Here is a 15109-nt window from a genome sequence, read left to right as displayed (position 1 = left end):
GACCTCCGTACACACACCATGACATGTGTGTGCTTGCACTCACACACACAATCATGCATTCATACACACATAATAATACCTAAAATTAAAAGAATTAAAATAAAGTGCATCCTAGTTGGTTGTGACCAACAGTGAAGCAGTTCCTCCCTCTGTGTTTTAATGACCGTGTTGGAAAGCTCTCTGACCTCCTCTCCTGGCCCTTCCCAGCCTCCAGTGATCTCTCTTCTCCTTTGCTGTCCTACGAGAGCAGCTTCTGTTTCTGAAAATGAGTAAGAACATCCTGCACCTTGACTTCCTGTGCCCGGCTTACTTCATTTAACACAATGACCTCTGGTTCTATCAAACTGGCTGCAAATAAAAACACGTAGCCCTTTTTGTGGATGAGTAACACTCCATCATGTATTGTTTATTCCACATTTTCTTTATATACTCCGCAGTCAGTGGATACCTCCCTTGATTTTATATCTTGGATGTTGCGAAGAGTGTTGTGGTAAATAAGAATGCTGGGAGTGCAAATGCCTCTGATGTAATTATTTTGTTTGTTTTGGCTGTATACTGTTTAATGAATTGCAATTGCCGTGTGCCAGCAGTGGGGTTGCTGGGTTACAGGGTAGCTGTCTTTTCAGACTGGGCATGCGTGTGAGTGTGATGTATGTATATGAGGTGTGTGCATGTGTGTGTGGAGGTCACATGCCTGTGTGCACACAGAAGCTAAAGGGGCATTTGCTTTTCTTCCTCTATCACTCTCTATGGAGCTATTTTGAGTCAGGCTCTCCCTCTTAACCTAGAGCTACATTTGCTGGTGGCTGGTGAGCCACGGCAGTCCTGTCCACATCCCTCTCATTGCTGGGGTCACAGGGTGAGCGAGATCATGTTGGGTTTGTTGTGTGATCATTAGGATCCAAACTCTCACCCTTAGGCTTGCACTCTTGCTCACTGAACCGTCGTTCTGGCTCCATTTCCATTTTTAAGGAGTAGCCACACTGGTTTCCATTATGGTTGTGCTGACCTATGTGTTCACCAACAGTGTATGAGTTCCTGTTTCTCTACACCGCGTTCTTGCCAACATTTGTCATAGTTAACTTTTGGATGATAGCGCTCTTACCTGCTGTGATATAATACCTCATGCTGTTGATTTGCAAGGGTTATGATTAGCAAGCAGAACTGGGTGTATCTTTTTTGAAAAATGTCTCCTGTCTGTAGTCCATTTAATTGGTTTATTGGGTGGGGGTTCTTTGATGTAAAATTTTCAGTGTTCCTTATACATCTTGGATAGTCACCTTCTGCATGTGAACTCTGTGGGAACCCATGAGTCCCCTCATCGTTAGACATTTCCCCTCCCACCTTTCTTTGATAAGGAGCAGCTTTCTTTAGTAGAATTTCATTAGACTATTTTCATTTTTGTTGCCTGGTTTTTTTGAGGGGGGGTGAATGGACGGAAGGAGATCTTGTCTAAAAACCCTTTGCCTACATGTGTAGTAATTTTGTAGCTTCATGTTCCATGAATTTTGAACTGATTTTTGTGAGTAGAAGAGGCCGGGACCTAGTTTTAGTCCACAGAAATGACGCTGTACTGTTCTTTCTCTGCTGCGTCCCTGGCTGGTGGCTCTGTTTTGTTCCACTGGTCTAGTGGCAACGCTTGAACTGCTGTAGTTTTGTAGTATTCTGTTTGGCTTTTGTTTTGGTTTTAGGTGCTGGGAGTCAACCCAGAGCTTGTGCGTGCTAGACAAGCTCTCCACCACCAATTCCACCCACAGTCCCCAGAGTGTGGCCTAAGGTCTGGTAACACAGTGCTCTCGGCTTTATTTATGTGTTGTATTTTGCTGTCTATTTCCCCTCAAGATTTTTTAAAGTTATATTTTGGGTCTCCAGAGTGCTGAGATTAAAGGCATGTGCCATCACTTCAGACATAAAGCTTTTTAAGTCAATCTATTGAGGAGTATGAAAAGAAACATTTTCCTGGATATGTTTTATTTTACAGTTTTACATTTAAACCATGTTGTGTTCTAAGAACCAATTGAGAGACTGAAGAAATGGCTCAGCAGTTGAGAGCCCCAGTTGCTCTTCCAGAGGAGCTGTCTCTATCTGCAGAAGCCACATGGTGGCTCATAGCCTTCTCTAGCTCCAGCACCAGGACATCTCACTCCCTCTTTTGGCCTCCATGGGCATTGCACACACACGCAGCACAGACAAATAAGTAGGTAAAACACCCATGCACATAAAATAAACAAATAATTTAAAAATTCTCTTGAATACATGAGTGCATTGTGTATTTGAATACAAAGTTAAAAATAGCTGCTGAACTTGGAGATAACTGGGAGGTGCATCATGCACTAAATTGTTAAGGTGATTGGTAACACATGCCAAAGCCTTAACCCAGGGAACTGTAGAGCACGGTAATGGTACACACAGGGTATATTTATTGTAAGGATAAAAGAGAATTGCAAGACAATCCCAAGCTTCATTGTCAGTTTTATTAGTAGTGATTTTAATGGTAGTAGGCTGAAATAAATTGAGTATGGTATTAATAAGTTAAATAGTTATGGTTATGTTGTTAGAAAGCAAGCTGTTGAAACTAAATTTCTAACTGCAACTTGAACTGAGAGTATCTACAAAAACATGGCACTCATACCTCTGATGTAAATATGATTTCAGACATACAGAAAAGCTGTAAGAAAATACAAGTAAAATTAATTATATCATTTTCCTGACTAATCTTGTGTGTGTGTGTGTGTTGTATGTTTGTGTCGTATGCTCACTTGAGTGTGTAGGTTTGTGCACATGTCTCTGCATGCACATGTGCAGACCAGAGCAATATGTCTGCCTTATTTCCTCATGATAAGGTCTCTCACTGAACTTCAAGCTTGCCTTTTCTGTTAGGATTGCTGGTTAGAGAGCTCTTGAGATCTGCCTGTTTCCATCCCACAGACGTGTACAGAAGGGCTCAACTTCTTAGATGCTAGAGATTCGAACTCAGGTCTCCACAATTGCTGAGCGATCACTTGTACTCACTAAGCCATTTCTCCAGTTCCAGATTCAATTGCCATTAACATTTTGAAACTCTATGCCTTATCATTTGCTCTATCTATCCACAAATGGACACACACACACACACACGCAAGTGTGGCATCGAGTGTATGTGCACACACATTTTTCTTTAACAGTTGAAGGTAAGTTGCTTATATCATAGTTGAGTGTGTACTTCTAAGCATCAAATTACTCTTTTCCGTAAAACTACCCAGCTCAGAAATTTGATGTTAATCTAATCATTCTGTTTGTTTTGCTATCCATATCTAAGTGTGTCAGCTGGCTCAAGACTGTCCACTCAGGTAGTTTGGATTCCGTGGCAAACAAGGAGCAGCATTTAGTCATTACGCCCCTGGATCCTGAGCATTTTCTGATTCACAGTGATGGCCAAGAATGATCAGCTCCCTGCATGCACTGTTTGCTTTGTGTCAGCACTTATGAAAGACTGAGCTCCAGCTTTTTCTTTGTCTTATGTATCACGGTCTTTGAGGAACTTCATTTGGAGTTTGAGGCTTCCTTGGGACTACATTAAGATTTTGCATTCCCGGCTAGAATATGAAATACACATGCATGCACACGTGTATGTATACGCTTCTCTGCAGAAAGTACTAGTTCATAAAGTTCTGGGGCAGTAGAAATTACTTCTCCTGTTCAAACAGAGCCCCCCCCATTCCCCTCCCACTACAAGTACCAGAGAACCTTTGAGTACTGTTATCTTCCCATCTAGAGAAAATTTTACAAGGTGAGCTCCCCGCTTCTGATGCTCCACAACCACAACACAGTTCTCAAAATTGAGTCGTGGAAGGAAGACTTGGGCCCATGTGAAGGAGAACCCATCAGGATGGTTCTCGTGTTACAAGTGACCTGGGGTTTCCCACTGTTCACTGACTATAGGGATCCAGGGCCCATAGCATCCCTCCTCCCCCAGCCCAATACAACAGATGGGGTTCAACTGGCTTTGTGCCCTTTTCCTGAACAGCTGAACAAGGTTTGCTTTTCCAGAAGAACTCAGCCTCTTCAAGATTCTGTTCAGATGCCTAAAAGTCTGAGGAGGCTTTTCTTGAGCACAGTGCAACACGATTCTCTTTATTGTAGACTCTGAAGATGCCTTTTAGATACACCTGTCATTGCTGTACTTGAATGCCTTATCTAATTGTGTTTTCATCTCTAGATCAGAGGTTTATACATGCAGAAACTGAGTTGTACCTATGTTGTTACTAGCAATGTGTGATAAGTATCTAAAAAAAGTGTTGTGAATAAATGGATCAGCTTCAATAAAACCCCGAGCTGCTGCTTGATAGCACAGTCCAGGTTTCTCTGTCTTTTACTTGTGTTTATTTACTTATTTTTGTTTTGTGTCCTGCGGAATTGGTCACACGTGCATGTGGAAGTCAGAGGACAACTCTCCATGGTCTCGCTAAGCTATCTTGTTGGCTCTGGATTTGTCAATATTGTAAATAAAATCTAAGTCAGTTCGGTCCAAAGACTGTAAGGCAACACAGCACAATTAAGCCATAATGTAGTGCACTCACAGGTAAACTGTGAGTCAAACTTCCCCCACACAGTCTCCCTTTCATTCTGAGCCTGTTATGAACATGTGCACACACCCAGTTTCTTGCCTTATAAGCTTGTGTTCTAACAATTTAGGTAATAAGAGAAGGCGGTAAACCATCTAGCAAAGATATGCAGTATCACACTCTGATATGCAAAAACCTCTCAATGGTAGTTAATGGATCATTTTATCTAGGAGTAGAGGAATAGGGTTAGATAGGAGCTTAATGGCTGATCTGTATTTTGGTGGATGGTCTTTCTCCCTATTCACCAAGGTTGCAGGACTGAGTTGTTGAGGAAGGTGCAGCCGGAAGGGCCCGGGAGCTGGCCGAGGTGCTGAAAAGGCTCCCTTAAGCGCGTGAAAGCAGCCAAAGGGCTTTTTTTTTTTTTTTTTTTTTTTTTTTTTTTTTTTTTATGGCGTGGGTTTGAAGACCTGAACAACAGATGCACGGGGTCGTTCTCAGACATCCTTGATACTATAGTGATTCCTTGAAATTCATTTCCACTGAATGAGATTTCCCCCACCCCTTACCAACAACCATGAAGCAACGCAGCCTTTATTAACTTATTGAATGGTTAATATATCTCTAAAGCTTGACTTTCACCCACAATGATCCTCAGGGTGTCTGTAATTTTACAAAGAAACAACAACAAACTAAAGTTCAGAAAGTTGGCGATCTTGCCAGAAAAAAAAAAATCACAGCTTCTAAATAGCTGATCTCTCCAAGTCATGCTTTTAAAAAAAAATCACATAAATTTACTGCGCACCCTCGACGTATGCCAGCCTTGCAGCACTGGCTGCTTCCGCTCCTGCACTTGCAACTTGCTTTCCCCTGTGCCCTGCTCTGTGGTATTCCCATCCAGCCTGTAGTTTACATCTGGTAAAGGTGACACTCAGGCTCATCCAGCGTGCCCCTTCCCCACATCCACTCACAGGGCTAGGATTTAGAACCGCGACTTTTGCACACTTGTGGAGTGAAACAGCTCCGATCTTGTTCAGTTACCTCAGACTAGGGAACATGCTTCTGGTTTTAAAATCCGGGAGAACACGAAGGTGTATTCTAAGAGAGGTTCTTCCCAGGTGCGCACTGCCTCGTCTGATTTGAATACAAATAGCTCCTGTTTTCCCCTCTACCCTTCTTTCCCCACCGAGAGGCACGCTTCCTTTTTCAGGAGCGGAACCTGTTCGATCCCTGCGGAGGAAAGGCTTGATCCCCATTCCGCTGCTGAAGGCATCGTCTTCTACGCCACTACGCCACGACCGACTCCTCCACCCTTCCCTATTCTACTCAAATGACCTGTCCTTCCCGGCCACCCTCGCGCCCAAGACTAGGGAGAGGAGTCCTCACACCCTCACTTTGCAGAGCCTGCCTTCCGTAGAGCCCACGCACTCGGACGCTGTGGGGAGTACGACATGTGACTGGGGCGAGATCTCCAGGCAGAGCTGTTGGCTCTGCTCGGGTGACAAGGTGACGGGTAAGTGACTGTGTGAGCGGTCTCAGACTGGTTTGGGAGACAAGGACTATGGGGAAGAGTGGGAAGGGGAAGAAAAGAGAGGTGGGGAAGGAGTGGTGGGAAGGAGGGAGCAAGGGAGCCAGGAAGGGAGGGAAAGTCGGAGAGGAGCGCGATGGGTCACTTTCTTCCTTTCACCTCTAATCCCTTCACCATCACCTCATCCCACCTTCTCCCTAGGCTTTTCATTCTCTCTTTCCTCTCCAAACCTCCTTCCTGCCGCCGGAGCCTATTTCTCCCTCGCACTCTCCCGCGCGTTAAGGGGATCTTCTCGTGGGGAGCAGATCTCCGCGCGGTTGCGACCCCAAGCCTAGCAACATGTGGAACGCGACGCCCAGCGAGGAGCCAGAGCCTAATGTCACTCTGGACCTGGACTGGGACGCTTCCCCAGACAACGACTCGCTGACGGACGAGCTACTGCCTCTGTTCCCCGCGCCGCTGCTGGCGGGCGTCACCGCCACCTGCGTGGCGCTCTTTGTGGTGGGCATCTCGGGCAACCTGCTCACCATGCTGGTGGTGTCCCGCTTCCGCGAACTGCGCACCACCACCAACCTCTACCTGTCCAGCATGGCCTTCTCGGACCTGCTCATCTTCCTGTGCATGCCACTGGACCTCTTCCGCCTCTGGCAGTACCGGCCTTGGAACTTTGGCGACCTGCTCTGCAAACTCTTCCAGTTCGTCAGCGAGAGCTGCACCTATGCCACGGTCCTCACCATCACCGCGCTGAGCGTCGAGCGCTACTTCGCCATCTGCTTCCCGCTGCGGGCCAAGGTGGTGGTCACCAAGGGCCGCGTGAAGCTGGTCATCCTTGTCATCTGGGCCGTGGCCTTCTGCAGCGCGGGGCCCATCTTCGTGCTGGTGGGCGTGGAGCACGAGAACGGGACCGATCCTCGGGACACCAACGAGTGCCGCGCCACCGAGTTCGCAGTGCGCTCTGGGCTGCTCACGGTCATGGTGTGGGTGTCCAGTGTCTTCTTCTTCCTCCCGGTCTTCTGCCTCACCGTGCTCTACAGTCTCATTGGGAGGAAGCTGTGGCGGAGGCGCGGAGACGCGGCGGTGGGCGCCTCGCTCAGGGACCAGAACCACAAGCAGACAGTGAAGATGCTTGGTGAGTCTTGCGCCGGCCAGCCTTTCTTCCTCCCCTGCTTGCCTTTTTCAAGGGCCCTCAATTTTTTGTTTCTAGCCGTTTCTGTGTCCCCATGCCTCCGGAGTCTCACTTTCTGCCCACCTCTCCGTTCTTGTTCTCAGTTACTGCTTTTCCCTTTCTTTCTCTGTCCCTTCCTGTATCTTCGCTTCTCCACGACAAAGCTTTTCATATTGGCATTTCCATAAAATGAATATCACTCCGGAAACCTGCTTTAAGATGGAAATATCTCATCATGGGGTTTTTTTGAGGTCCTTGAAGGAGAGGTTCAGCTTCCTGACTCATATAGAATTTGTGGCCATCAAAGTAGCATTATAAGCAGACAGGCATCGGATTGAGAAATTACCCCGTGGTAAATTTAACCAAAAAGTTGGATCACTCTGTTGAAGACTGTTTATGAATGTATTTGGTTTGCTTTTAATATTGGGTTTTTCGGCCCTGTGTATCTTTCGCAGGTAATCACAGCTACACTATTTATTCAGCCTATGTAAGGCTTTGTAGGATGGAAAGTGGGAGTCTCCTGCGGCTATTTGCCTGATTATCTGTCTCCCCCCTAGCATACGCCATGGAAGGGTAGAGAAGCTATCTTACCTGTGCTCTGTGCTCGGGAACCTCTGGGGACAAGGTCACAGCTGAGTGCACTGATGGTTACTGCACTCCTCTTTAGAGGCACGTGAAGTGTATGTACAGTGAAGCCATGAAGACCGTGCTCATATCCAAGAGGAACAGCTGAGCTCCCTTTCTCAAGACATTCCATGCCTATTGGCATTTAATACTTCTTAGTTTTTGCAGGATGGTTTCCTATTTGCAACTTTATTACACTCAAATTCTCCATATCAAAATGTTAGAGAGCTCCCTGGGGATGTCAAAAGCTGTTTCCCAGACCAGGATGGCCCTGATAGGAGGGAGAGATGGTCAGTAAGCTCCCCCATCCCCGTGTTCTCCATGGGACCGTCAGCAAGCCTCTTGTGTCCTCCATGGGACCATCAATTCTCCAGTTCTCTCACTGAAGAGGGTGACACAGTGCTGCTGTGGCATGCCAGCTCTTCTTACACGACTTAGTCCGAAGGAGGGATTGCTAATTCCCTCCAGTTTTGTAAGCTACGCCCCGATGTTTCCCCATTGTCTTCTTCCCTTACAATTTGAAGGAATCGTCAAAGCGAGATGGGAACCAGAACATTATTTTTCTCTCATTTCTGAATTTTAAAAACTCAATCTAAAAATTTAGAATACTTGAAGAAAGTATCTTACATATGTGCAAAATGAAGCCTTGAATAGGTGGTAATTAATGTTGGCTGGATTAACAACTCCTTATACTTTATTTATATCTATGTAGATGACATAGAGAGGTCTTGTCAGTTGTTACTAATCTCTATGGCATATACAGCCCCCTGTAAAACTCACTTGAAAAATCTGGGCACAGTAGTCCACAAAACCTAACAAAACCCCATCCTAAAATCAGAGGAAAGAAAGGGCAAGACAGGAAAAGAAAACGAAGGTGTTTCCCCCTTCCCTTCCCTAGATAATTCAAGTTAATGAGTCTATTTTATAGTCAAGGAACCTGCATGCCCAAGAGGGTGCTGGGGCTATTGTTTAGTGGTGAGTACTGACTGGGCATGCTTAGCCCCAGCATGGAGTGGGAAGAGTAAATTCTGACCCACTGCTGTGGTGGAGTACAAACACATTGCCTCATTTGTATTTGTATTCTGTGTAATGCATATAAACGGAGGATAATCATTAATCCATTGTTTCGTTGAGTCCTTATGACAAGTCATCCACAAAGTCGAGCAGTTACCAAGTAGGAAGACTGGGAGGATGGGGGCAGATTGTTCAGCTGTTGGTCTGGCAGACCCACTGCACGTAAACGCGGCAGGATAGATGAGATGGGAGCAGAGCAATATTTATGTGAGGAGCAGGACATTGTGTTTCCCACATAAAGAGTAACACGATGTTTGTCTGTGGGCCTGTCACTCGTGGAATAAACAAAGCCAAGAGTTAAAAATGTACAGTGGTTTGTGACATGCCTCACACTGATACAGTGGTTTGTGACATGCCTCGCACTGATGATACAGTGGTTTGTGACATACCTCACACTGATGATACAGTGGTTTGTGACATGCCTCACACTGATACAGTGGTTTGTGACATGCCTCGCACTGATGATACAGTGGTTTGTGACATGCCTCGCACTGATGATACAGTGGTTTGTGACATACCTCGCACTGATGATACAGTGGTTTGTGACATGCCTCACACTGATACAGTGGTTTGTGACATGCCTCGCACTGATGATACAGTGGTTTGTGACGTGCCTCGCACTGATACAGTGGTTTGTGACATGCCTCACACTGATACAGTGGTTTGTGACATGCCTCGCACTGACAGCCTCTCCTGCTCTGTTCCTCCAGCTGTGGTGGTGTTCGCTTTCATCCTCTGCTGGCTGCCCTTCCACGTGGGAAGATACCTGTTTTCCAAGTCCTTCGAGCCCGGCTCCCTGGAGATTGCGCAGATTAGCCAGTACTGCAACCTCGTGTCCTTTGTTCTCTTCTACCTCAGTGCCGCCATCAACCCCATTCTGTACAACATCATGTCCAAGAAGTACCGCGTGGCAGTGTTCAAACTTCTCGGGTTCGAATCCTTCTCCCAGAGAAAGCTCTCCACTCTGAAGGATGAAAGCTCTCGGGTCTGGACCAAGTCGAGCATCAACACATGACGGCACGTGGCAGTGCCCAATCATCTCTCACTGCTCCACACCAGAAGCCATAGCCATGCAGAACTAGGGAGGAAGCAGAAAGGCAGGTTAGGAGTAGAGACAAAGGGATCTGGAGACACCGGGGGGCGGGGAGTACAGCCGGATGCGGGGGTGTCTGTGCAGTTTGATGTGACTGTGCACACATCAGAGTGCTCTTGCGCCATCCCTGCATGTCCCCATGGTTTTGCATTTGGAGCTACTGACAGCTTTGCCACACGGAGGAAGGAGACAGAGGCTGAGCAACGGCTTTCCTTCTTGATGGGCAAACACTAAACCCCATTTGCTTTTCTCATCATACTAAAAATGAAATAACATTACAAACAACTTAAGACATGACTTCTCAAAGCTAGCAATCTCCACAATGCTCCACAGCATTCACCTAAATGCACCATAATGTACGGCACATATGTAATCAATATGAAATGACTGAGAAGTCCCCTTTCCTCCCCCACAGTAATTTTGAAACCTAGTATGTTCCTTACACAGGCAGCCAACTTGAAGCTGGACTGTTAGTTTCATTAGTAATATTTGACACATTTAACTTGATCATGGAAAAATAGATTCAACAGCTTAAATTTCACGAGTACACAAAAACTTAAGTAGCATAGTCTATCATTTTTTTAAAATTCAAAGTTGCTTAAAATAAACAATTCAGTTCTTCTAAGTTGTAGCAGGTACATTTCAAGTGTTCAACAGACAAATGTGATTGGTGGTTATCATAGCAAGCAGACACTCCAGAGTGCATGGGAAATAATTATTAATCTCACACAAAATGTTTAAAAATAAACACCTGTTCCTTCCAAATGATTTTTAGTAGTATAATAGTATTGCAGGATTTTAGAGCAACAGATGCCAAGGTCACACCTAATGCTCCATCTTCATGGTGGATGAGAGCAAACTGCATCCGCAAAATTAATAACCCAGTTAAGTTGCATGCACCAGTTCAGGCAGTGAAACATTGTAAGAGACACAGACTGCCTTCATTGACTTAATATATTAGCTAATCATGAGCCTTTCATTCGTCGATAGGTAGTTATTATTTATTCTGGCCAGCCTATAGCAACCTAAAGAATATCAGAAAGTTACAAACGGTGAAGGCAGGCTCATGCTTTCCCCAACATTTATGCCTTATGTTATCCAAAACTTTAAAAGTTTTAATAATTTATCTCTACTTGTCCCTGCCATGTGAATAGCAAGGTAGTCTTGCTATTCACACCTCATTGCTCAATGGTTTATGGGTTTCTGCTCTCATGGTCTCTTAGTCATAATTATGAATGAGTACACCTTTCAATAAATATCATGCATCTGAGCTATAAAGACCAAATTTTCATTTGTAAAGGTACTACTTTCTGTATGTTCAACTGCATGATCTAAATCTATCTTTCCAATGATTGTTTCCATTCTTCTGTGTACTGCTGTCAAGTAAGCAGCTCCTACAGAAAGGACTGGTTAAGCTATTTAAGGCAAGGTTATTAAGCTGAAGTAGCAGATTGCCTACTTGCTTTGGAAACATCAAAAACAAGCATAATGAGAATTACCTTTAAAGAAATATTTCTGGAACCCATGTGGACATGAAGCTCACTCTAACCACCCAGATTGTATCAGCAAAGAACACTGATGTTTTCAGTCCCACGAGTTGTCAATAGTACGTTCAGCTTATCCATCTCCTCAAGAGGAAATTAAAAATTAAAAAGAGGAAGTTTAACTTCCTGATCAGTTTTGTCTATAAATACACCACACTTGAGAGGAAACAAGTTTTCAAAAGGTAATGTTTATCACTGTTTTAGAGAGAAACAAGTCTGACTTCTGACCAGTTGCTTAATTTCTGTAGTGGGCCCGTCTCTGTGGTCCATGCCAACAGTCCTGAGCTCACATCTGGGGAATGGACTGCAGAGTAAGGGCCTCTGAGCTTCCCAGTGGCTGACCTGGGAGATGAAAGGGTGTGTTTAGAGAAGGACTCTTTAATTTGTCCTCTCCAATCGTTCCTCCTTTATTACTTGCAACTTTTTTATGTTATTGCATTCTGTGTATCGTTTAAGACTCAGGGCTAAAGAAAATTACCCTGAAGGAGCCTGTGTGGGAAAGCCTACTATTCCTCAATATTTGCTGTGTGCCTGCTATGTTCTGAGTTCTGAGAAATTGATTAACAAGCCAAAGATTTTTTTCTTCTTAGTGATCTCACAATCATCTCCATGTTGTGTTGCTGGGTGGGTAGTGGATAAAAATATTTGAATTACAAAGCAGATCTCTCTAGTAGGCAAATATTAAATGTCCCCACCACAGAACTGCAATGGGCCATTTATCCCACTTGAGTGTTGTATTCTTGACTCCAAATATGTTTGAATGGACTGCCACTACAATATTGTAGACAGAGCTAACATGTCTGTTAGTGGGAATCACGTAGAGGACATTCGCAAAGGGAAGAAGCCAACTTCTCCCTGTAGTCTCTGCTTCCCTTGCCCATTGTCAGCAGTCAGGGTTCTGTCAAAGCCTAGGCACTGTCAAATCAGGGTCATCGTCTTCCATAGAGGAAGACACCGTTATATGAAGAGGAGCTTTTCAAATGATCACTTTAGACATTTATGTCTTTCAATTATTTTAAATTGGAAAATTTAGCTGGGTGTGATGATGCATACTTGTTACCCCAGCCCTTGGAAGTTGAGGCAGGAGGATTATCATTAGTTTAAGGACTGCCTGAGGAGTGAGTTCCATCACAGCCTGGGATGCAGAGTGAAACTTCATTTCAACAAACAAACGACCATGTTAAAATCTGTGATGAGGAAGTTTAGGAACACGCCAGTACCCCCTCTACCTAGGACCACCATTGTCGGTGACCTGCCTGCAGAGAAGGCTGAGGTGAAATTAGACTCAAGTCTAATTTTGTTTTTCATGCAAATACTTTCTTTTAACTACCCAAGATAGTTAGAATTTTGGGTTTATCATGAACAGTTTAGTTCATTTTGTCTTTTTTAATTTATCCTTATACTTGAATTCAATATTTTTTTAAAAAGAAAAACTGAGATTTTGTGCAAGACTGGTGCCTACACTCTTTCGTCTTTTAAAGAACAGTGTGTACCTCTTTAAAATATTGCATAATATTTACATATATAAAGTGTTCTTGATGTGTAAGCTAATAGAGTCATTCTGTTTTCAGAAGCACTGTATCTAGTGTAAATAACAGTGTTCAAAGAAAGAAGTGATGTTCTTAAAGACACACTGTGCTAGCTGTGGGTCGCCTGTGATTTCGCTGGGACATAAACGGTCACAGTAGCTAGAGAGCACAGCAGCAAGCTGCACAGAGGACCAGTGACAAACAGTAGTTCAGAGAATGGGAACTCATTCTTATTTATCGATCTGTTTTTAGCAGAAAGCAAACTACTATTCAAAATCATCAGGAAGCTACATAGTCTGGTGGTGGACACAGACTCCCAACATGAAGCTCATGCCACTGACCAACTTGGATTCCTCAGATTCAGTCAGCCAGCTCTTTGCAATAATACAAACGTGGAGTAGTTGAGGAGGAAGGTTCTGATGGGGCTTATTTTTGTGGTTTTCCTTCTGAACCCCAAACTTTTTGGGATGCTGGACGTAGCTAATTAGGCCAACATCATCGTTGTCTTGTTTTCTAAATGCTGTGTGTTTCTGTCCCTGCTGTTGTTAGCCTGGCATTGCCAAGGCTACTTCTTGCCTTTACTTTACAGACCTTTTCTCAAAGGACTGCCGGCTACTCTGGAAACTGGCAAAAAAGAAAAGACAAACCCTCTACTTTCAGAAAACATTCCTCATAAAGATATGGCTAGAAAATTCTATCAAAATATTCACAGATGTCCTCTTTAGGCCCCTCTCCTCCCCCAGAACAGAGAGCCCAGGGAGAAACAGCTTGAAAATATGTCCATGGTCTTAACAATTCAAACCCAAATCACATATGTAGCTCAAGTCACAAAAATATTTATATTCTTCACATTCCATGTTGTGTTTAATGTATAAGAGAACATTCATTTGTGTGAATATCTTTAAATACTGTAGCACTATCACTAAAATATGAAGTCCTAAGCACTTCTGCAGCTGGTCCATGTAAGTCACCATAGTGTGTCAGAATGTCACTGTGGTATTTTGGCTTCTTTCTTTGAAGGATTTGTACACGTTAACTAAGACTTTGCTGCAGCTCTCATACACCTCTCTCATAGAATATGCATTCCCTTTCCTTGGGTGTAATAACCAACAATTGCTTAATAAATATCTTTTTAAAGTGTGTAGTATTTTGTTAACAGTTATGAGTCTGTGGGTTACTCTCCTGCCCTCTGGTCCTGGCTTAGTTCTGCTTGGTCCTTTACATTCCTAAGTCGGCAGCTTTAAGGAGCTGTCTGCTGTACTGAGCTTTCTCCCAGGGTTTTGGTGTTTGATAAGAAGTCTTGGCCCTGATGTGTGTAAATATTCAGAAGAGCATAGGACCTTGTGAAGGACTGTGATTCTGACCACCCACTTTTTGGTCTCTTCCAGCCTGTCCCCCAAAGTCATGTGCCCTGTGCAGCATTGTCCTGTGAGCCCTTCCAGGCAGGGACAAAGTCCCTTTCACTCAGCAGCTACTCACTTATGCTAGTCATATGGGAATTCAAAGGCTGAATATGTACCAGTCAGGCACTGGATTCCAGACAGAGCTAAAATTATCTCTAATTAACATTTCATTTGCTAAGTAAAAGGTGTTGGAGTAGTCTACTACCCCGGCATGACCGTCCTTAGTTTCGGTCTCTCTCCAGAGCAGTCTCAGGATGGTCTGCCGGTATCAAACACCCAAGCACTCCTCATTTGACGGACCACAGCTTGTGACTTCCTAACAAGTTTCCTTCAAGGAGTCATAATAAGCATCACAAATCAGTACACAACGCCAAGAACAGCTTGGGAGTCTGTGCAACAAGCTTCCAAATTGTGCATATCTTCCGGCGGCCGTTTCTCATCAGCACGCAGTTGTGGAGAAACACAGAGGTTAATCTGTGGAGGAAGCAGACAGTGGTGAATGCATCCGAGTCACTGGAAAGCCAATCTGGGTGCCAACCGGAATCAACAGTTTAGAGCAATGATGAAGGTCATCATTTATGAGACACCATGTTAAAGGCCTGCAATTA

At 44.4% G+C, this 15109-nt stretch overlaps 1 protein-coding gene across 1 annotated transcript; it reads left to right on the top strand.

Moving 5' to 3' along the window:
• The first annotated feature begins 6284 nt into the window (after positions 1-6284).
• Positions 6285-14242, top strand: Ghsr (growth hormone secretagogue receptor). Its single transcript, XM_048452682.3, has 2 exons — positions 6285-7198; positions 9643-14242. Exons 1-2 carry the CDS (start codon positions 6409-6411, stop codon positions 9945-9947), a joined length of 1095 nt encoding a protein of 364 aa, XP_048308639.3. The 5' UTR covers positions 6285-6408; the 3' UTR covers positions 9948-14242.
• The last annotated feature ends 867 nt before the right edge of the window (positions 14243-15109 follow it).

The sequence above is a fragment of the Myodes glareolus genome, chromosome 20 (assembly GCF_982192425.1).
Source record: "Myodes glareolus chromosome 20, mMyoGla1.1, whole genome shotgun sequence".
NCBI lineage: Eukaryota > Metazoa > Chordata > Mammalia > Rodentia > Cricetidae > Myodes > Myodes glareolus.
Note: the sequence above shows the minus strand (reverse complement) of the source record. Positions and strands in the feature narration are given on the sequence as shown.